The 22,965-nt window shown below is 50.0% G+C and overlaps 1 protein-coding gene across 1 annotated transcript in view; it reads right to left on the bottom strand.

The window, feature by feature from the left end:
* Window positions 1-14,878, bottom strand: part of HNRNPLL (heterogeneous nuclear ribonucleoprotein L like) — a 90,019-nt gene extending 75,141 nt beyond the window's left edge. Inside the window, exon 1 of the mRNA XM_078649020.1 lies at window positions 14,540-14,878. Coding sequence (XP_078505146.1) covers window positions 14,540-14,737 — 198 coding nt within the window. The 5' untranslated portion in view covers window positions 14,738-14,878. The remainder of the gene's footprint in view (window positions 1-14,539) is intronic.
* Between the last annotated feature and the right edge of the window lie 8,087 nt (window positions 14,879-22,965).

Below are 22,965 nucleotides of genomic sequence, written 5' to 3'. Positions count from 1 at the left end.
CACGGAGGCACAAGCAGGCAACAGGGGCACACGGAGGCACAAGCAGGCAACAGGGGCACACGGAGGCACAAGCAGGCAACAGGGGCACATGGAGGCACAAGCAGGCAACAGGGGCACACGGAGGCACAAGCAGGCAACAGGGGCACACGGAGGCACAAGCAGGCAACAGGGGCACACGGAGGCACACGCAGGCAACAGAGAGGCGTTTTATGTAAAGAGTGTGTGCGAGGACTTGGCACGGGGAGTTGTTGCGGGAGCTGGTTATTAAAGAGCAGGACTGAAGATGTTCTAATGTAAATGAGGTGGGACAGACGGCCGGAGACACGGACAGCGGGAGGGGGGGTGGGTGGGGGGGGGGGGGGGGTGCGGGAAGGAACGGGAACACGGACATTATGGAGCTGGGGGGCCAGGGTCGAGTCTCGGCGTCGACAACATAATCTGTTAGGATAGTAAAGAGGCCATTGTGCAGGGGAGAGAGAATCATGAATCTTAACATTTCAAACAAATACCTTTATATCTATAAATCTCAGAAAGCGAGCATGCAAGCATGTATCTGACAGCTGATCACTTACAAGACAGCGTGCCTTTGGAGGCTAATAATACTTCTCAGCAGGAACCTCTAAAACGAAGACATTCTCGAATGGATCGCGGATTGGAATGTTTGCAGCACTATTTTTGGCTAGACATGCCTGCTAATAGACAGAACGAGGATGGCGGGGATGAAAGGAGTGAGCGCTTGTGCGCCCCGGCCCGCTCACCCTCCTCTCCGGATCCGGGGCGGGTTTTCACGTCGAAGGCAATGCAGAGGGAGTCGCGCCTTGAGTTACACTTAAGATATCCGGAAGGGGCGCGGGATGGGTGGTCAGAAGGGTCGGCTCCTCCACGCACAGCACAAGGAGGGAGCTGCGGGCACACACTGTTCTCTGGCCCCCTGCATCCCTTCGGTTTCTCTCGTGTTTTGCTCTATCTGCCGGAGCCCCCGCCCAGCTGGGGGCGCTGTGTGGGTCCACGCCCCAGAATGTGTGCGTAGAGGCGCTGTAGCCCAGCTGGATGCTGTATGGAGTGGTGCGAATTACATTTAAAGGGGTGGGGGAGGAGGTAACAACACCTGCAGCTCCCGCACACCTCCCAGAGAACACAACTAACGCAGCACTTGTATTTAGTAAACAAACCTAACCTTCACCTTAACCGCAACCTTTCTCTAACCCCTCCAGGGAGCAGCGCCTCCCTCCACGCTCGCTCTCACACATTAACCCCGGCTGTTATTTCTGTCACGTTTAAATAAAACGATGTGTAAAGAAATGCATTATTTCGCACTTTTCAGTATTGAGTGCTTGCTGATTTCTGGAGAAAGGGTGCTTACGGGATTTAATTTGCATGAGCAATAAACGCCTGATTGTTTATAAGCAAAGTTTGGGATGGTGCTATAGTAACAAAAACAAGAAACTTATTTTGTGTGTGATGCTGTTTGGAATTCGATTTTTAACCGGTTATGTGGAAACCCTAAAAAAGCCAAGGAATTTGCATTGATGCCATTTTACGATCATAAAACGATGTTTACACGGTTTCTTCTCTAAGATCTTCTTATATAGTAATACAGATAATATGAACGTCGCGTTGCACGGTGCTGTTTGCCGAAATAAGAACGTCTATTTGCGATTAGCCTCTTGCCAGCATTCCCTTGGACACAAAATGCAACAGCATCAATTGTAATTAAAAATCAACCTTAACAATTGTAAACTGCTTTCCTGCAAAGCAACTGCCCCAATTAAAACATTTCGTTCCAAAATACTCGATTCCATTCGAGAAAGAACTAGAAGGGGCATTTTCAAACGGATACAAGCGTTTTCCCCATTAAATAAAGAATATATGCAAGACTTGAATTCCACACGGCTTCTGCTCCTTACGCTATCTGTTTTGACGGGCGACGCTGTAGTTTTATGCGTTCAAAATATCATTTAAGAATCTGGTATGTTCGGTGCTGTTTTTTTTCCTTGTTTAGCTGTTTTATTAATTGGAAGATAGTTGCAATTAAGTCCGGGCTCTAATTTCGGATCAAGCGCGCCGCTCAATTATGACCCGAGCCTTTAGTAACAGGAGAGTGCGTATACAAAATTGCACCACTGGCATTTTTGTTTGTTTAAAAACATAGTCAAATTTAGTTATGCTATTATTAACTAATTAAAGCCCGTCTTTGTATTTAAACGTGCAGCATCGAAGATCCGTGAAAACAATCTTTATTGGATGCAGTGCCAAACATATGTGATAGTAACGCTACCAGAGCTACCGTTTGCTAAAAAAATACATTTTACATTTTAACAACGGGTATACTTCATCATCCAGTGCTGTCCAGAAATGGGAATCCAAAAAACACCGGCGATGGGCTTTTCGCCGAGAACAGTTGGGTAATAGGTGAGTTCAACTATATATTTACGAGTAGTAAGTGGGCATTAAAAGCAGCTTTTGGCCGTTATTTGCTTACGCGTCAGGCCTCCATTGAAATGCGCACGTGGAATAAACACTAGTCACTGTGAAGATGAGAGTGCGGCTAGGGCAGCGATGCAGCTGGTTTTATTGTGCAGTGTACAGTAGCTGGAAGCGTCCGCGGGGGCAGCAGTAAGACTTGCAGTCGTGGCGCTCCTTGAAAGTAGGGCGGGGCCTCCCCCGGGGCCGGCACTGTGTTTTCCACCGGGACGGATCAGTTGTGCCCTTTAGGGCTCGAAGGGCTTTTGTGCCCTGTAGGTGAATGTGCGCATCGGAGGTGTGCTGTGGTTTGGGGAGATGTGGGAGGGACTATCATAAAGGGGCCGTGGAGACACAGAGAGCGAGGCAGTGGTAGGGGGGCGGGAACGGGAGCCGAGGCAGCGGTAGGGGGGCGGGAATGGGGCTGGGGAGACACAGAGCGAGGCAGTGGTAGGGGGGCGGGAACGGGAGCCGAGGCAGCGGTAGGGGGGCGGGAACGGGGCCGGGGAGACACAGAGAGCAAGGCAGTGGTAGGGGGGCGGGAACGGGAGCCGAGGCAGCGGTAAAAAGCAACAAAAAAAAGCAAGCACTCACCTGGACTTCTTCCGGGTGCCTTCAATGGCGGACCAGATTCGGGGGCGTTCTCGGCTTTTGGCTGACGTAGCGTGACGTAGCCAAAGTGGAAAAATTCTCGGGAACGCCCCCGAATCTGGTCCGAGATTGACGGACAGAGCCCTCTAACAATGGCTAGCCTCCATTTATGGAGCTAGCCAATGGGAGGAGGGGGCGGATACCCGACCCCACATAGAGATATCATTAGATTTTGCTAGCGCATGCGTACTTCGTACGCATTGCCAGGCAAAACCTAAAAAGGGAGGGGCCCAGTTACGGGTGAACTTTATGCAAATCTTGTCTTCATTTTCTTAACCCCTTCGATGCTGATGACAAAGCCAGCTCGTCATCAACGTTACCTGCAGTGCGCGGATGACGAGCTGGCTTGGTCACGATCAAGCCATTAATTCCCGCGTACAGCGGGAAACCGCGGTAGCGGTTAAAAAGCGTTATACGTTTAAAGTGAAGACAGCCAACACGTTTCGTCCATAACAATGGTCTTCTTCATGACGAAATAGGTGTAAAGTAGGGACTTATCCAGGCCGTGTGTCAAGGCGACATCATAAATAATTACAAAGAATTCCCTTCATTCATTTCCCCAGTTTGTGTAGATCGCGAACAAGGTCTTTCCCTTGTGGTCCGATCCAGCACATATAAAGTAAAATCAATCAATAGTATTCCCCCAAGTAAGAAAGTTGAACTGGTTGAGTCTGGAGGCATTGTGGGTTCTCACCAATCAAATGACCATTGCATGGCAGCTCCATCTTCCAGTACAAGTTGCAAATTAGCAAAGCTATGATTCCTGTTAATTACACATTTGAGCAATCAGATTAAACAAAGAAAGTTTCATCGTCTTTCAGCAATTTAAATATGCTTGAGTAATCTCAGCTCCTATACCATTATTGCACAGGTGTAATTTCACCCTGACAAAAAGCTATTCCAATAACAACGAAATAAAAGCAATGTCTTTTTGTCCTTACAAGTGTTAGGATGCATTAATATAGCGACACTGGTTGTGGATGAAACCCAATTGGTTTTCATGTTCTAAATAGGTTCTCAAACTTCCAAAACCAAATTGCATGACATAACTCATCAAATCTGAGCAATACGTACCATGTGTTAAAACCCTGAATGTTGTGTGCAGTAGTTGGACAAATTGGAGCTGGCCTCTGGGAAAATTCTATGTGAGGCAGGCCCTTTGTAGGATAAGAAATTGCATGTATTCAAACCTGCCACTCTGATAGGTTTTACGAAGTTATATCACTATTCGATCCCATTCTTTGTGGTGTAAACCTTTACCAATTTATGATTACCACATTTTTGTGTTAAAGTGCATTATTCGGTTTAACAAAACGGTTAACCTCCTCCCATATAGTGGAAGGTTGGAATCAGCGAAAGAGTTTGGGGTACCTTTCTAGGCCTCAGGTGTTACTTGTTGCGCTGATCAAGAATGTCAGGGAATCACTCTGTGTAGGTCAACCACAGCATCAAATTTAAGTATGGTGCTATTCTGAAATAGACCCTCCATCATTGTGATTCATACCTCTTCCCATTAGCATAGCTCTATTTTAAAATACCTTGCTGCTTTGAGATACCCACTAATGGGATAAATAACGAGTTTAGTGACCTTCAACACCCATTTATAACATGCCCACATTGAACGTTACTCTTAAGCTCAGAATGCTTGGGTCCAGAAATCCTCTTTGGGGGTCAAGGACAATGGATAAAGTTTTTCTTGCCCACATGAGATTTCACCAGGCAATTCTTTCAGATACATCATGAAATCACAAACAGTAGGGCCACAGAATGGGATGATTATAGGGAGGTGTTTAGATGAGACTGTATCTCACAAATATTTGCTGTGCAGTTTCTTGCGAACCTGGAATAAAAGGTGGTTACGGACGATGAGAGCTCCCACTAGTTACTAAATGTAAGATGTAAGACACATGACCTCAATTGGATACACATCCATATTAGCTACAGGCATGGACTGCATTCAGGGAGAGACGCAAGTCACAGTTTGCTGTCTAGATTGTGGAGTTGCAAGAAGCCTCACACTCGTATCCTATATTTGTGACAGGGGGATGCAAGAGCTGTGAAGGCACATAACAGAATCATTTATATTTGTAGGGATTTCCTGGAGCTGGGCTATATGAGATCCAACACAGTTGGCAACCTTTATTTACATGGAGCTGTAATCCTACGCCTCAAAGAGAAGCAGAGGGATGTCTTGGAGGCCCCAGTTGAGACTCAGGAGCTATGGGAGGTACTGGAGGGGATGAAAAAGGATTAGACATCCAGCATGAATGGTATTCCTACAAAATTTCACCAGGCAATGCCAAAGCTTCTCCCCAATGAATGGTTCAAGGTTTTTGACGAACCAAGAGAAGTGGACCGACTACTGCCCTCTTGAAAATAGTGGTGATAGTTCTTGTACCCAATGAGTTATAGGACCACACCCCGGTGTCTGCATACCAACTCTCGGCATTAAATACAGATGGTAAGTTTTGGAGTTAGACACTCCAAGTGATGAAGGACCTTATACAAAATTTACAGATAATGCCTGGATTTATTTGACAGACGTGGTCCAATGCATCCTGGAGGAACCGAAGGAATTTGGGAGGATAGTGAGAGTGGGGGGGGGGGGGGGGGGGGGGGGGGGAGAGAAAGCAGTAAAACACAGCAATCCCCTAGGCACTGTAAAAAATGAACTGGCACTTCGCTCCGCAACCTAGGTTTAGAGTGGGAACAGAGTGGAAATTGGGTCTGGGCGTGAAACTCTGCCCAGTTAGCAGTTAGCAGTAAGTTGAAGAGCAGGGATTTACCCCAGACCACCTCCCAGCGAGTTCTCAACGCGGGCTGTCACGGCTGGTTGCTACAGCTGAGAAACTTTCTGTTCGGGTTGAGGAGGCTGGCGCTTGAGTAGAACATCTACTCGACTGGCAGAAAGAAGCAGCACACTCTTGCGCTGCACATGTTGCTGTCTGTGCAGATTTTACAGTGTGGGTTAAACACCTGGAGCTAGCAACCAGCAAGATGGAACACACGCCACTGCTTGCAGAACTCCATGTAATGTGGCAGAGTTTTTTTTAATGTAACTTTGCAGAGTTCCGATTGGTTCAATCAATCAATCAGGAGTTTGTTAAAGCACGACTACTCACCCGTAAGGGTCTCAAGGCGCTAGGGGTGGGGGGGGGTTGGGGGGGTGCAGGTTCCATTCCATCAAGGAGGGGGTCTGTCGAAGAGCCATGTTTTGAGGTTTCTTGTGAAGATGGGGAGCGATGTTGTCTGTCTGAGGTGGAGCGGAAGGGCGTTCCATGCTTTGGCCGCGAGGAAGGAGAAGGAGCGGCCTCCTGATCTGGTCTTTCTGGTGCGGGGGACCACAGCGTAGAAAAGCTGGGCTGATCGTAGGGTCCTTTGGGGTGCGTGGAATTTGAGTCGGCTGTTCAGGTATGCTGGTCCGGTGCCGTGGAGGGCCTTGTGTGCGTGGGTGAGCATCTTAAAGGTGATTCTCGCCTCGACGGGGAGCCAGTGGAGTGTGCGCAGGTGCTGGGAGATGTGGCAGTGTTTTGGCAGGTTGAGGACCAGTCTTGCGGCGGCGTTCTGGATGTTCTGTAGCTTGCAGATGAGGTTTTTGTTTATTCCGGCGTAGAGTGCGTTGCCGTAGTCGAGTCTGCTGGTGACCAGGGCGTGAGTGACTGTCTTTCGGTGTTCGAGGGGGATCCATTTGAAGGTCTTACGAAGGAGGCGGAGGGTGTGGAAGCAGGAGGATGAGACAGAGTTGATCTGGCGGTCCATTTTGAGCTCGGAGTCCAGGATGATTCCCAGGTTGCGTGCGTGGTCTGTGGGGGTTGGAGGGTTTCCGAGGGCGGTGGGCCACCAGGTGTCACTCCAGGCGTCGGGGTTTGGGCCCATGATGAGTACTTCTGTTTTGTTGGTGTTTAGTTGTAGGCAGCTGTTTTTCATCCATTTGGCGACGGCTTCCATGCCTTCTCGAAAGTTGCGTCTGGCGGCGTTGGATAGGGAGAGGATGAGCTGGGTGTCGTCTGCATATGACACGATGTTGAGTCCGTAGGTTCTGACGATGGGGGCAAGTGGAGCCATGTAGATGTTGAAGAGCGTCGGGCTGAGGGAGGAGCCCTGGGGGACTCCGCAGGTGATAGGTGTGGGGTCCGAGAGGAAAGGGGGGAGTCTGACCCGCTGCGTCCTGCTGGAGAGAAAGGAGCAGATCCAGTCGAGGGCCTTGTCCTGGATTCCTGCATCGTAGAGTCTGCGTATTAGGGTGCGGTGGGAGACTGTGTCGAACGCCGCTGATAGGTCGAGGAGGATGAGGGCTACTGTTTCTCCTTTGTCCAGTAAGGTGCGGATGTCGTCTGTTGCGGCGAGGAGGGCGGTTTCCGTACTGTGGTTTTTTCTGAAGCCGGATTGGGAGGAGTCGAGGATGTTGTGTTCAATGAATGTGGCGAGTTGGCTGTTGATGGCTTTCTCGATGACTTTCGCTGGGAACGTGAGCAGGGAGATGGGTCTGTAGTTTTTGAGGTCGGTGGGGTCCGCTGAGGGTTTCTTTAGGAGGGTGTTGACCTCGGCGTGTTTCCAGTCGTCGGGGAATGAGGCGGTCGCCAGGGAGCGGTTGATGGTTTGGCGGAGGATGGGTGCGATGGTGTTGGCGGCTCTGTTGAAGATGTGGTGGGGGCAGGGGTCCATGGGGGCCCCTGAGTGGATTGACTTCATTATCTTCAGTGTGTCTTCGGTGGTGAGGGGTGTCCAGTCATCAATCGCTGGTTTCCGGGTGTCGGGGGTGGTTGGTGAGGGTTCAGTGTGTTGGTTGTCTTCGTCGAAGTTGTCGTAGATGCTCTTGATTTTGTGGTGGAAGAAGATGCTGAGTTTGTCGCAGTGGTCTTGTGAGGGAGGGATGTCGGTAGACTCGCTGGTGGGTTGGGTTGAACTTCATCCAGGCCTAGTGTAAATATAGGTTGTTCTGGAGCCAAAAGACGAACATGTCAGTAATATAGGTAAAGTGGTTTAAGGACTGCAACACTAGACACATCTACACAGCATTGCCCCTACCCGTTATGGGCTGCATATTGGGGGTGAAAATTGAACTTCTGCCATTGTGTCTGAATGTGCTGCAAAATAGCATGTCCTGATGCTACGGACCACGTTTTATAAACTAGATTGCCTTCAAGGTGAATTGGTACGGGTAGGAAAGCGCATCCCATCGTTAAAAGAAGGACTGGGGCTGCCCAACCAGTTTCCTGTTTTTTTAGGTCGAGACCTGCGTAGGCTGCGCTTGCGCAGTCGCAGGGAGAGATCTTATGTCTCCTAGAGTGGGGGCTTGAACCCGCCCCTCTTCTCGATTGGCTGGCTTCCTAAACGGAGGCCAGCCATTGGAGGAGGGGCGTCACTCCGTTCAAGCCCCTTATTTTTGGGATCGGGGGGGGGGGGGGGGGAGGGGGGTTTAACTTTCTTTCTCTTCCTCTCCTCCTCCCATTGGCTAGAATTTTACCTACTAGCCAATGGGAAGAGGAGAGAAAGAAAAACACGCCCCGAACCCCAAAATGAGGCTGCGTTTCTCTATCGCCTCGGAGAAACATGGTGGTGTTCAGTGACACCCTCCCTCTAGCAGAGGTCCCAGTCTATTCCTCATGATATGTACCTTTTGCTACCTCTTGTATTTGGTTTGCTCACAATTGTCACTTTTGCCTCATGTTTGCTTTTGTAATTTGTTCACTTGTAATCTTCTCCTCTTGTATCATTACTGTTCCTATTGTGAAGCGCTCCGACACCTTCAGTTAAAGTCCGCGCTATATAAAAACGCATAAAATAAAATACAATCACCCCGTGTCAGTGTCTGGACTTGTTAGGGGTAGGGAGAGCTGCAGTGTTACTGACCCTGATTTGTGCTGGTTTGTAAGCCGCACACACGGCCGGCAGTGATGCGCAGACCGGGACAAGAGGGAAGCTGAAGTGAAAGCTTGGGGCGGAGATCTGCGAGCCACTGAGCGTTTGTGGGACAGGCACGGGCTCTGCAAGTGCCCCGCAGCACAAAGTTTCGTGGGCAACGTTGATGAGCAAACGACGCAGGAAGAGCCGAGAGCGCTCTACGAGCACCACGACACCGTGGTGAGCTGTGCAGTCATGAAGCAGTTCGCCTTTGTTCACATGCGCGAAGAGGACCGGACCCTGGCCGCTAGAGCGGCACTCAACGGCCGCGAGCTGAATGGCTGAAAGATGGTGGTTGAACTGAGCAAGCCGCGGCTTCTGAACACCTGGAAGGTGTTCGCGGGCAACCTCAGCGCCTCGTGCACCGTCAACGAGCTGCGCAATCTTTGAGGCCTACGGCAGGGTGGTGGAGTGCGATATCGTTAAAGGTGAAGGAGTATGGACCTTCTGATCGCTTACTAACCGCAGCACCTCTCACTGTCTCTTCAGTCGCAGGTTATAGAGCAAACAATATAAAATTCCCCGTGACCCCAAAAGATTAGATCCATGAACTCTAACAACCACGGCCAAACATTTACATTCACAGATAATGCTCCCACTAAACTAAGAAGCTGTCTCCTACCAAACAAGTGTTTCAAAACATTAACCGGCATTTGTTACGCTAGACTGACACATGCGTCACTTCCTCTCTCAGTCACAGAGTAATGGCCTTTAGCGTCCGACTCTTAGCCTTACTACTCGTAACAGGTCTTTTTTCATGTCCTTCGAAATTGCCTTTTTGGGTAGTTATTATGCTCATTATATGTAAGGTGATTTTGCTATTTGATGTATTTAAGCTTTTGGTTTCCGAGAATGAGTACTTCCCTGGTACTGAATGAAGCTAATCGCCAACAGTAGACATGTAGTTGAATCCCCACCAGATCAGTGCAACAGTCTACCTATGTTAGGAAGATTACCAGGCATGTACTTTAAAATGCACCTGGCCTTTTGATGGTTCCTAGAATGTAAATCGTGTTTTTAAAGTTCTTTCTCGGACTGCCGATGGGGGGGGGGGGGTTAAGCTCTGGCTATTGAGATGCCGCACGTTACTGTTAAAGCAAAAGTACGTGCTCTGTCAAATGATAAACTCCATGTGCTCAAACTTAACTACTGTAGGCATGTGGGGGGCGGGGCGTCGACTATCCAACAAGATTTTAGACCAGCCGTGTTATCGCTAGTACTATCCCATGTAGATCATATGGTTTCTAACAGGCCCTGTTGAAAGCCGTCCTCTCGATGGGAAGTATATTTGTGGGCCGTCAATTAGACTATATTGTCTAGACCGCAGGCTTAATCTTTGGGTTTTAAGTTTTGTGAATTGACCAATTTATTGGGTACAATTCACTAACCTTTTGGGATAGGGGTCATACTCCAGGTTTAAATAACATTATCTTGAATCTTTGGGCGTAAAACCTACTCGTGTCTTATGCCTAAAGAAACTACCCACAGATAGTGCTTTATGAATTGAATCTATGTTTAGGTGTAACCCACAGCTTTGTGAATCGGTCCTGTGAAAACGCTCGCCCCATGCCAGACATTAGAAGGTTGCACCTTACAGTTCCCACCCTCCAACAAGTGTCGATATTCTGTTTCCTGCTTTAACTGTGTTGAAACATTTATAATGTTTAAGGGTGTTTTGTTTTAGTCTGTGTTGTTCTGCGGGTAAGTGTCCCCATGTGCGTGATGACCACCTACTTGCGGTTATTGGATTAAGGGATACATCACTTAGTGTGGCAGATACTGTGAAATGTAAGAGCGCAGTTGATTGCTTTCAGTAGACTGACAGCTTTGAACAACCCAGCCGGTCCCTTTCTTTACCTGTTTCTGCCCTGTCCAATTGGAGATACGTTGTTGAAAGGTTTATGACTTTGATAAGTCATGTTTAGAGATAAATTGTATGGGGGTTTGGTTAGGTAGAATGTTACCGTCATCCACATCTAATTTTAAATGTCAATTATCTACCCGGTTGGGACCTGCAGTTGTGGACTAGATTTAGTTTCCATTTATCAGCCAGCAATATGTGGTGCATCTTTCCAGTTACTCTATGCCAAGTCCGTTGGCTGTGTACAGTACTGTATCCTGAAGAACCATAGCAGACGTTGCATGTTCGTGTGAGACGATCATGAATCAGTTTGGTGGAGTAATGCAGCCTGCATGTACTATAATTGGCTGCTGTTCTCTGAGTTTTAGAATATTAGTGTGGGCCATAACTGTTACATATGAATTGACAGGTCTGTCGACGGTTAACTATAGATTGTACTTATAGGTGAGATTATTCCAGGTTTTAATACATGGCTGTGGTACTTTTCTCTGGGAGGCACTGTGTGTAATGCATGTTGCTTTAAACATTAGCTCTAGGTAGCCAGTTGAGGGATTGCCGGACATGAGCATGTGTTTGCTTTGGTGAATAGAGCGAAGGAATCTTACAATAGTCTTTTGATTAGGTTGTTGTGCTTATGATGAAAGTGGGTAGCGCCTGATGGCACAGTCAAGCTTGGAGAATAGGAAGCAAGGATAGATCGAATCTTTTATTGGTGTCCTGGTGTTCTTGTCTTGAACTTTTGGTCAAATGACGGGGCTGGTGTTTTTAGCCAATGGCTGCAGGTCGTGATCTTGGTTTGGAAGCTTTAAGAGGTGCAATCTGCTCTTGTGCTTCTAAGAATCTTATTTTTGATACCGGTTGTCTGCTTGTTCAACTGGGTTTTAGTATGCCTTTAAAAAAAGGAATGGGTAGTTACCCCTCTTGACCCTAACAATTATATCACACCTGCATTCCAAACTTTAGTGCTGTCCATAGAGTAACTGAGCAAAAAACAAAGTAGTGCAATCTGATCGTTTTTATTTTTTTGAACTCTTATCTAGAAGTCTAGTATTTGTATATGGCTTTATTAGCCTTAACCAGCAGATAGTTTGTGATCCTATTTTAATTAGCCGTTCCTTCATTCTGCCATAATATATCGCAATGTAGTTATTACCAGGGCGATTTTGCGGACGCTGCGTTTTTGCGTAAATATGTATTTATTGCACATTACGTAATCAATCTGCTTCTGCAGATTTTTCCCAAAAATGTGAACTCAAACGGTTCAAAAGCTACTACAAATGCACTGCAGCACGCCTTGTTGTGTAGTTATTTGCCATATTTGAGTATTAAAGTGTTATTAATTGGGCAGAAATGCTGCCCATTGTTAGTGTAAACAAAAAAAAACAAAAAAAAGACAGTGATGCAGTACTAAATACAAAATATGCTACATTCCACCGCATCATTTGTGGCCTTGCTGTATTATTTAGACGACCAACCCATTTATATCTTGGTCCTCCCCGGGACATAATTTCAGTCGCCCTGGTTATAGCTCACATTAACACGTTCATGTTAAACGACAACCAGCAGCGTTTAACAACAAGACAAACTTTACTAGAACACAATCAGTTTGGGAATTGTGTCGAACTTGTTTATAGCGGTATTGTATATTACATTCAAGAATTACCTGCGCCATAAGTTACACTGTTTAAGTGGAGAAGCAGTTTATCACAGGTGCCCAGGGTGAGGCCATGCAGAAATGATTATTAGGAATATTTCCCGCGTGAAAAAAAATGACAAAATTAATAGCGATGCTGGCTAAGATGTACAGCAATCCATTTTGCATCTCCTGTGCAAATGCAGTTGGCAAGATGATAGAAAAAACTTTTTTTTTTAAATCCTCATATCACCAGAAAGCGCTTGCAATACTTTGTAGAGCCGTCCATCAAACTATCCGCCCAGCGGCAACTGCATTCGTCCTGGTCTGGGTACCCTACCAGACCAACTCATTTGTCGGTGTCTTGGTGTAATCACTGGACTGGGTAGTCGATACCCAGTGATTTGCTCCTATCTCTCTGCCAGATGATAGAAAAATCTTGCACAAAAAAACCCACAAGTCAGAAAGCGTACCTTTCGCTAAAAAAATAAATAATAAAAAACCCTTCTAAAACACATGGCAAGTAAAGGAAATATAAATATATGCAAGAACAACGAATAAAGTTAACAATGCAACTGACGCAGAAAGGAGTAGGATTGATCTAGATTGTAAAGCATGTATGAAACGATTTGTGTCGGTCATAGTGAGAGAAACTGCAGGGCCGGTGTTCATAAAATAGATTATGTAACTCCTTTCTAAAGACGGGCAGGTGAGCAGATTCCAGAAGAAAGCGGGTTGTATTAAGGTAGCATCAGTAAGAAAAAGTGTTGTTCTCAGCAGTACATAAAGGCCTCCGCTGACATCAAAAACGGGTTAAAACAACAGTTACGTGAAAGGTATGCATAATACCAAGCCATGAAAGAATTCGGATGTGCTTAATGAAAAAAAAAAATGAGTTTGACCCACGTGCGCCATTTGTTGCCTACCAACTTATGATCTCCAGGCCAACGCTTCCTCAAACAAATCCAAAAAAAAGGAGAACCACTAACGTTTTCCTAGAGCCTATCGTTACCACAGAATACTTTTACACCTCCACAGAGAACACGATAAAGGGCAGCAATTTAAAAAAATTTTAACCAAAGAGTAAACGGTTTAAAAAAAAAAACTACAAGTAAGCCATTGAATATAAAACTCGGCACGTCTCACATAAAGCGTCCAGGAATCAGTAGGCCAACTATTTCTCAGCAAAAGCCGTGTGCAAGATGTCGCCGCCGTTACTGCGCCCAGCTTGTGTCAATAAATTACACTCCTGACGAAGAGATCCAACTATAACGAGCGACTAACAGTGTTGGCTAGAAGAACAAATAGGCACTCGGGGCAGGCTTGGGCATCGGATCTGTGAAATTCTGTGTAGCAAGAGCGCAAAGGTCGGCGCAGAACGAGGAAAAGCAAAGTACGCCCTGCTCAGCCCAACTCCGGGGGTGCCCTAGGCGATCCCCGTTAATATCCCAAATACCGCGCTGGTGCTTCATCAAAAAAGGAGGAAATCATGCGATTATCATCGAAATCCACTTTTTCCCTTAGAAACCTAAATTACTGACAGAATCGGCGCCCGCCATTAACATGGGCCCACAAAGGGTGCCCGAGACCAGATGGCAGCCGCCAGCTAATTTAAATTAAAGATGAATTAAGAAAACCGCCATTTCGCCGTCTTTCAACATTGCTGGGTACAGGAGCGGCATCTCGATACCGGATCGCAGCATGTGTCCCAAGAGGGCTGCTACTAAACTGTAATCTGGGTAGAATGGGGCAGAATATAATCTTCAAATATAAACTAACATCTCAGGTGCCCACCTCCAATATCGGGTGAAATATACCCCCTTCCCCCACCACTCCTCGAAGCAGAACCCCTCCATGTACGCTTTCTCCTTGCCAGTACAACGCATATAAGTGTTTAAGTCCTCAATTTACCCCCCTCCCCTTATCAGTACCACCCACGCTACCGACAGCAGCGACCCGGCGCTCAGTCAACCTTCAGGCAGGGCGTCTATTGGAGGTGCATGGCCCGGTTCCACCAGACCACTCACCCGGTGGTTCCGCCGATCATCGTCCTCGGGCGTAACGAAGGCCGCCTGCTCGCCGTCTTCATCGGTCTTGAGCCGCTTGGCCTGGGTCTCGTAGACCTCCCCCTCATAGTTGTTGTCCTCCTCAGTCAGCTGTTCATCTTGTTCCTCGTTCAGCACGACGGCCGAATCGTTCCCGTACTCCTCCTCGTCCTGCAGCATGGCGGCTCCTTCTTTGGAGGGGTTGGATAATGATGGTGAACGTTACTGCTTCGGTCTGCGTAGCAGCTGCAACCAACTGCCGGAGCGCGTGCACCCACACCACAGAAAAATCTCCCTTGCAGCGCCACACCAAGCACCCGCCTTGTGATTATCCTATTGGCTGCCCTTTCCCTGCCATGAACTCTTATTGGTCGCTGTTGAGGCTCGTCACCAAAGGGGCTGGTTCTTTACCCACCCTCCCATATTGCAAGTCGCCGCTGGTGCGCTCGCCTCCTTAAAATTCGTTCGTTAGTCCACCATTTTCTTCCTCTTACGTTACGTATCGGTTCTTATTGGAGTCAACGAACTGTCGTATGGCCCCATCCCTCGTCTAGCGGCTACATAAAAAAAAAAAAACCAACGAGATAGCCATTTTATATTTAGTTCTTCGGGTACCTGTGTAATATAACTGGTGCTCATGTAAAGCGCTCCTGCAATACCTTCGGGCCGAGTTCGCGCTATTTAAAACTACTAAACAATTAAATATATTATGAGGTAATACAACAGTCCTCTATGCCTACTGACGATGTTAACCCACCGAATTAAGCAAAGAAACTGTTTTGAAAGTTTTTTCTTTTAAATGTTGAGTGCCTGCTTTGCTTCAGAGTTACGTCCGATACATAATACTATACACAACCGTCTCAATAACAATAATACACAAAAGTAAAATGGCTATTATTTCAATATGTAAAACACCCTTAACATTCTAGAACATGCATAAAACCCACAGCACCCAGATACATCTTCATTATTTTGTTGCTACTCATGCACAGATAACTACTAAGCAAATTTGGCTCTGTGTGTTTTTTGCATGCTCTTCTTGTCTTTAATAAAATCATGATTTTTCCCACCAGCTGTGGAGAATTTGCATTATTCCTCTTTCTGCCTGAAAATTCTCCTCTTAGGAGCTCTCAAATGTTGGCATGTGTGATTCAAACTGCTTTGACTTTTTTAGCGCTCAAATGTAAGAACGGCTGTAAATACCATACATGCCAACTCTCCCTATTCAGACGGGAGACTACCGATTGAAAGGCTAGTTTTCCGCCACTCAATTCCTACATTCAAAAACCTGATTCCTCGGTGGGGCTTCTGCCGACTGGGACTGGTCTAGTGAGACTCGTAGTATTCACTACCAGTAACATGCCCTGCAGGCCAGTGCACAGCATTTTTGTCACTCCCTCTCTGTCTGCCATAGAGATTTCTCCATTGTCAAGTCCTAGCTATAATAATGACGCAGACTCGAGTATACTTTTAGGTGGTTTATTCATGCGTCCGTTCCTTCGTGTCCCTACTTTAATCTGCCCCTATCCTTTCCCCCGACTCCTCCCTTTCCTGTCCCTCCCACGTCTCCACCCCCCAACTACTCAATCAATCAATCAATCATGCCATTTGTATAGCGCACTACTCACCCGGGAGGGTCTCAAGGCGCTTGGGGGGGAGGGGTATGCTACTGCTCGAACAGCCAGGTCTTGAGTTGTTTCCTGAAGGCGAGATGGTCCTGGGTCAGCCGAAGGTGGATGGGGAGGGAGTTCCAAGTCTTGGCAGCCAGGTAAGAGAAGGATCTTCCTCCGGCGGTGGCTCTTCGGATGCGTGGTACGGCTGCGAGGGCGAGGCTGGTGGACCGTAGCTGGCGGGTGGGCGTGTAGAAGGTCAGGCGGTCGTTGAGGTACTTGGGGCCCAGGTCGTGGAGAGACTTGTGTGCGTGGGTGAGGAGCCGGAACGTGATCCTCTTGTCGACGGGGAGCCAGTGCAGGTTCCTCAGGTGGCTGGAGATGTGGCTGCGTCGGGGGACATCCAGGATGAGTCGGGCGGAGGCGTTCTGGATGCGCTGGAGTCTTTTCTGTAGCTTGGCTGTGGTTCCGGCGTAAAGGGCGTTTCCGTAGTCCAGTCGGCTGGTGACGAGTGCCTGGGTGACAGTCTTCCTGGTCTCGGTCGGGATCCAGCGGAAGATCTTGCGAAGCATACGCAGGGTGTTGAAGCACGATGAGGAGACGGCGTTGACTTGTCTGGTCATCGAGAGGGAGGGGTCCAGGATGAAGCCCAGGTGGCGTGCGTGGTCGGTTGGCTTGGGTGCGATGCCCAGGGCTGGGGGCCACCAGGAGTCGTCCCAGGCGGAGGGCGAAGATCCCAGGATGAGGACTTCCGTCTTGTCCGAGTTCAGTTTCAGGCGGCTGTCCTTCATCCACTCGGCGACGTCTTTCATCCCTTCGTGTAGGCAGGTTCTGGCGGTGTCGGGGTCTCTGGTGGGTGTCGTCGGCGTAAGAGATGATGTTGAGGTTGTGCTGGCGTGCGATGGCTGCGAGAGGTTTCATGTAGATGTTGAAGAGGGCGGGGCTGAGTGAAGATCCTTGTGGGACGCCGCAGATGACTTCGGTGGCCTCGGAGCGAAACGGGGGGAGGCGGACTCTTTGTGTTCTTCCGGCGAGGAACGAGATGATCCACTCCAGTGCCTTCACTTGGATACCGATATTGCTGAGGCGCTGGACTAGGGTGCGGTGGCAGACCGTGTCGAACGCAGCGGAGAGGTCCAGGAGGATGAGGGCCACTGTTTCCCCCTTGTCGAGCAGGGTCCGGATGTCGTCAGTGGCTGCGATGAGGGCGGTCTCGGTGCTGTGGTTGGCTCTGAAGCCGGACTGCGAGGGGTCGAGGGATCAGTTCGTCTCGAGGAAGGCGGTCAGCTGTCTGTTGACGATCTTCTCGATGACTTTAGCAGGAAAAGGGAGGAGCGAGATGGGGTGGAAGTTTTTGAGATCGGTGGGGTCCGCTGTAGGTTTCTTCACGAGGGCGCTGATCTCGGCGTGCTTCCAGCTCTCCGGGAAGGTGGCGGTGTTGAAGGAGGCGTTGATGATGTTCCGGAGTTGGGGTGCGATGGTGGAGTCAGCCTTGTTGAAGACGTGGTGTGGGCAGGGGTCGGTCGGTGATCCGGAGTGGATGGTATTCATCGTGCGGGCTGTGTCTTCGGTGGTCACCGTGGTCCAGATGCGAAGGGTGGCGGTGGGGGGCATTGGTTTGACGGTTGGGTGCGTGGGTGGGGCGCCGAAGCTGTTGTGGATGTCGGCAGAGGCGTCACTGGGGTTGGTGTCACCCGGTGCAGGTAACTCATGGTGTCACCCCCTCACGACTTACCGCATGGACCACCTCTGTCGGAAATGTACGGCGCTAGGTACTGTCTTACTCCCTCTAGCTCTCTCTCTCTGTCTAGCTGCATCTAGCTCCCTCTCTCTGTCTTACTCCCTCTAGCTCCCTCTGGTTCCCTCTCTCTCTGTCTTACTCCCTCTAGCTCCCTCTCTCTCTGTCTTACTCCCTCTAGCTCCCTCTCTCTGTCTAGCTCCATCTAGCTCCCTCTCTCTGTCTTACTCCCTCTAGCTCCCTCTGGTTCCCTCTCTCTCTGTCTTACTCCCTCTAGCTCCCTCTCTCTCTGTCTTACTCCCTCTAGCTCCCTCTCTCTGTCTTGCTCCCTCTAGCTCCCTCTCCTACTCCTTCTAGCTCCCTCTCTCTCTGTCTTACTCCCTCTAGCTCCCTCTCTCTCTGTCTTGCTCCCTCTAGCTCCCTCTCTCTGTTTTACTCCCTCTAGCTCCCTCTCTCTGTCTTACTCCCTCTAGCTTCCTCTCTCTCTGTCTTACTCCCTCTAGCCCCCTCTCTCTTACTCCCTCTTGCTCCCTCTCCCTCTCTTACTCCCTCTAGCCCCCTCTCTCTCTGTCTTGCTCCCTCTAGCTCTCTCTCTCTGTCTTACTCCCTCTAGCTCCCTCCCACTCTGTCTTGCTCCCTCTAGCTCCCTCTCTCTTACTCCCTCTAGTTCCCTCTCTCTGTCTAGCGCCCTCTAGCTCACTCTCTCTCTGTCTTACTCCCTCTAGCTCCCTCTCGCTGTCTAGCTCCCTCTCCCTCTCTCTCTGTCTTGCTCCCTCTAGCTCCCGCTGTCTCCCTCTCTCTGTCTTACTCCCTCTAGCTCCCTCTCTCTGTCCTGCTCCCTCTAGCTCCCTCTCTCTCTTTTACTCCCTCTAGCTCCCTCTCTCTCTGTCTTGCTCGCTCTAGCTCTCTTTCTCTCTATCTTACTCCCTCTAGCTCCCTCTCTCTGTCTAGCTCCCTCTCTCGCTGTCTTACTCCCTCTAGCTCCCTCTGTCTCCCTCGCTCTCTGTCTTACTCTCTCTAGCTCCCTCTCTCTCTGTCTTACTCCCTCTAGCGCCGTCTCTCTGTCTAGCTCCCTCTAGCTCTCTCTCTCTGTCTTACTCCGTCTAGCTCCCTCTCTCTGTCTTGCTCCCTCTCTCTCTAACTCCCTCTAGTTCCCTCTCTCTGTCTAGCGCCCTCTAGCTCACTCTCTCTCTGTCTTACTCCATCTAGCTCCCTCTCTCTGTCTAGCTCCCTCTCCCTCTCTCTCTGTCTTGCTCCCTCTAGCTCCCTCTGTCTCCCTCTCTCTGTCTTACTCCCTCTAGCTCCCTCTCTCTGTCTTACTCCCTCTAACTCCTCTAGCTCCCTCTCTCTTACTCCCTCTAGCTCCCTCTGTCTTGCTCCCTCTAGCTCCCTCTCTCTCTGTCTTGCTCCGTCTAGCTCCCTCTCTCTCTGTCTTACTCCCTCTAGCTCCCTCTCTCTCCGTCTTAGTCCCTCTAGCTCCCTCTCTCTGTCCTGTTCCCTCTAGCTCCCTCTCTCTCTTTTACTCCCTCTAGCTCCCTCTCTCTCTGTCTTGCTCGCTCTAGCTCCCTCTCTCTCTATCTTACTCCCTCTAGCTCCCTCTCTCTGTCTAGCTCCCTCTCTCGCTGTCTTACTCCCTCTAGCTCCCTCTGTCTCCCTCGCTCTCTGTCAACCTCTCTCTAGCTCCCTCTCTCTGTCTAGCTCCCTCTAGCTCCCTCTCTTGCTCCCTCTAGCTCCCTCTGTCTCCCTCTCTCTCTGTCGTACTCCCTCTAGCTCCCTCTCTCTGTCTTCCTCCCTCTAGCTCTCTCTCTCTCTCTTACTCCCTCTAGCTCCCTCTCTCTTTGTCTTCCTCCCTCTAGCTCCCTCACTCTCTGTCTTCCTCCCTCTAGCTCCCTCTCTCTCTATCTTACTCCCTCTAGCTCCCTCTCTCTGTCTAGCTCCCTCTCTCTGTCTTGCTCCCTCTAGCTCCCTCTGTCTCCCTCTCTCTGTCTTGCTCCCTCTAGCTCCCTCTGTCTCCCTCTCTCTCTGTCTTGCTCCCTCTCTCTGTCTAGCTCCCTCTAGCTCCCTCTCTCTCTGTCTTACTCCCTCTAGCTCCCTCTCTCTCTGTCTTACTCCCTCTAGCTCCCTCTCTCTGTCTAGCTCCATCTCTCTCTCTTACTCCCTCTAGCTCCCTCTCTCTCTGTCTAGGTCCCCCTCTCTATCTATCTTACTCCCTCTAGCTCCCTCTGTCTCCCTCTCTCTGTCTTACTCCCTCTCTCTCTGTCTTACTCCCTCTAACTCCCTATAGCTCCCTCTCTCTTACTCCCTCTAGCTCCCTCTCTGTCTTGCTCCCTCTAGCTCCCCCTCTCTCTGTCCTGCTCCCTCTAGCTCCCTCTCTCTTGCTCCCTCTTGCTCCCTCTAGCTCCCTCTAGCTCCCCCTCTCTCTGTCTTACTCCCTCTAGCTCCCTCTCTCTCCGTCGTACGCCCTCTAGCTCCCTCTCTCTCTGTCTTCCTCCCTCTAGCTCCCTCTTTCTCTCTTACTCCCTCTAGCTCCCTCTCTCTCTGTCTTCCTCCCTCTAGCTCCCTCTCTCTCTGTCTTCCTCCCTCTAGCTCCCTCCCTCACTCTCTGTCTTACTCTCTCTAGCTCCCTCTCTCTCTGTCTTACTCCCTCTAGCTCCCTCTCTCTGTCTAGCTCCCTCTCTCTTGCTCCTTCTAGCTCCCTCTGTCTCCCTCTCTCTCAATCTTACCCCCTCTAGCTCCCTCTCTCTCTTACTCCCTCTAGCTCCCTCTCTCTCTGTCGTACTCCCTCTAGCTCCCTCTCTCTCTGTCTTCCTCCCTCTAGCTCCCCCTCTCTCTCTTACTGCCTCTAGCTCCCTCTCTCTCCATTTTACTCCCTCTAGCTCCCTCTCTCTGTCTAGCTCCCCCTCTCTCTGTCTTGCTCCCTCTAGCTCCCTCTGTCTCCCTCTCTCTCTGTCTTGCTCCCTCTCTCTGTCTTACTCCCTCTAGCTCCCTCTCTCTCTGTCTTACTCCCTCTAGCTCCCACTCTTACTCCCTCTAGCTCCCTCTCTGTCTTGCTCCCTCTAGCTCCCTCTCTGTCTGTCTTGCTCCGTCTAGCTCCCTCTCTCTGTCTTACTCCCTCTAGCTTCCTCTCTCTCCGTCTTAGTCCCTCTAGCTCCCTCTCTCTGTCCTGCTCCCTCTAGCTCCCTCTCTCTCTCTTACTCCCTCTAGCTCCCTCTCTCTCCGTCTTGCTCGCTCTAGCTCCCTCTCTCTCTATCTTACTCCCTCTAGCTCCCTCTCTGTCTAGCTCCCTCTCTCGCTGTCTTACTTCCTCTAGCTACCTCTGTCTCCCTCTCGCTGTCTTACTCCCTCTAGCTCCCTCTCTCTCTGTCTTTCTCACTCTAGCTCTCTCTGTCTTACTCCCTTTATCTCCCTCTCTCTCTGTCTTACTCTCTCTAGCTCCCTCTCTCTCTTTTTTACTCCCCCTTGCTCCCTCTCTCTCTGTCTTGCTCTCTCTAGCTCCCTCTCTCTGCATTACTCCCTCTAGCTCCCTCTGTCTCCCTCTCTCTCTTACTCCATCTGTCTTCCCTGGATTTGTATGAACAAGAGTGCGAGCAACAGGTGGCCCTGTAGTGAAGAGCAAGCTGAAATTTGGAACTGGTTCAGTGGAAAACTGAAGACTGCAAGATACTGAAAAATAGGAAACCATGCACCCTCAGATGAGCTGCTTAATTCAGAGACTCTGTCCCTCACCACCCCTTGTTGTAAATATACCCTCAGATGAGCTAGGCTGCTATAGAGTTGCCTTGTGAGCAAAGAAAATTGCAGTCAAGCATTGCAGATCTCCTGCGCGACGCTGGCGAGTGTGAACTTCATGAGGAACAAGCTTGCACAGGGAGCGACAGTAAAGGTGAGAGCAGAGGCGAGGCTGCAGTGCAGATTGGTGTCACCCCATGTGTTGGTGTCACCCGGTGCGGGCCGCACCCCCCGCACCCCCCTAGTGACGCCACTGGATGTCGGCGATCTTGCGGTGGAAGAACGAGGCGAGGGAGTCGCAGAGGTCTTGTGACGGAGTGATGTCGTTGGTGCCGGTGCTGGGGTTGGAGAACTCCTTGACGATAGTGAAGAGCTCTTTGCTGTCGTGGGCGTTGTTGTCCAGTCGTTCCTTCAGGGATTTCTTCTTGGTGGTGCGGATGAGCTGGTGGTGCTTGCGGGTAGCGTGTTTGAGGGCGGTCATGTTGTCGGTGGTCTGGTCGAGGAGCCAGGCTTTCTCGAGGGTGCGGCAGGTCTTCTTGGAGTCCTTGAGGTCGTCGGTGAACCAGGATGCCTTCTTGCTTCTGGGTCTGCTGGGAGGGTTCTTTAGTGGCGCGAGGTCGTCGGCGCAGGCGGTCAGCCACTGTGTGAAGTTGCGGGCTGCTTCGTTGGGGTCCGTTGTGTTGGCGGGTGGGCTCTGGCTGAGGGAGGTGGTGAGCTGGTCTGCGGTGATCTTGCTCCAATTCCTGTGAGGTACCTGTTGCGGGTGGTGGTGGGTCGTAGATCTTTTGAAGCTGAAGTGGACTCAGCTGTGGTCGGTCCAGTGGAGTCCGGTGGCGTGGCTGAAGGTGATGTACTTGCTGGAAGAGAAGACGGGATCAAGCGTGTGGCCGGCGTAGTGGGTGGGGTGTTGACCAGTTGCTTGAGTCCGAGGTTGGCGAGGTTTTCCAGCAGGGCGGTGGTGTTGTGGTCCTTGTTGTTCTCCAGGTGGAAGTTGAGGTCCCCGAGGAGGATGTAGTCAGTGGAGGGGAGGGCGTGCGGGCTGATGAAGTCTGTGATGTCTTCGCTGAATTGTGTGCGTGGTCCCGGGGGTCTGTAGACGAGGGTGCCTCTGAGGGTCGTCTTAGGGTTGGTGTGAATCTGGAAGTGGAGATGTTCGGCTGCGGCGAAGGAGTCGTTGGCGTCGGTCGTGATGCGGATGGTGTTCCTGTGGACGATGGCGATGCCACCTCCGGTCTGGTTGATGCGGTCCCTCCTGATGATCTTGTACCCGTCCGGGATGGCGATGGCGATGTCGGGCGCAGAGGAGGCGTTCATCCAGGTTTCCGTGAGGA

This window comes from Lissotriton helveticus, chromosome 6 (assembly GCF_964261635.1).
Source record: "Lissotriton helveticus chromosome 6, aLisHel1.1, whole genome shotgun sequence".
Lineage (NCBI taxonomy): Eukaryota > Metazoa > Chordata > Amphibia > Caudata > Salamandridae > Lissotriton > Lissotriton helveticus.
Note: the sequence above shows the minus strand (reverse complement) of the source record. Positions and strands in the feature narration are given on the sequence as shown.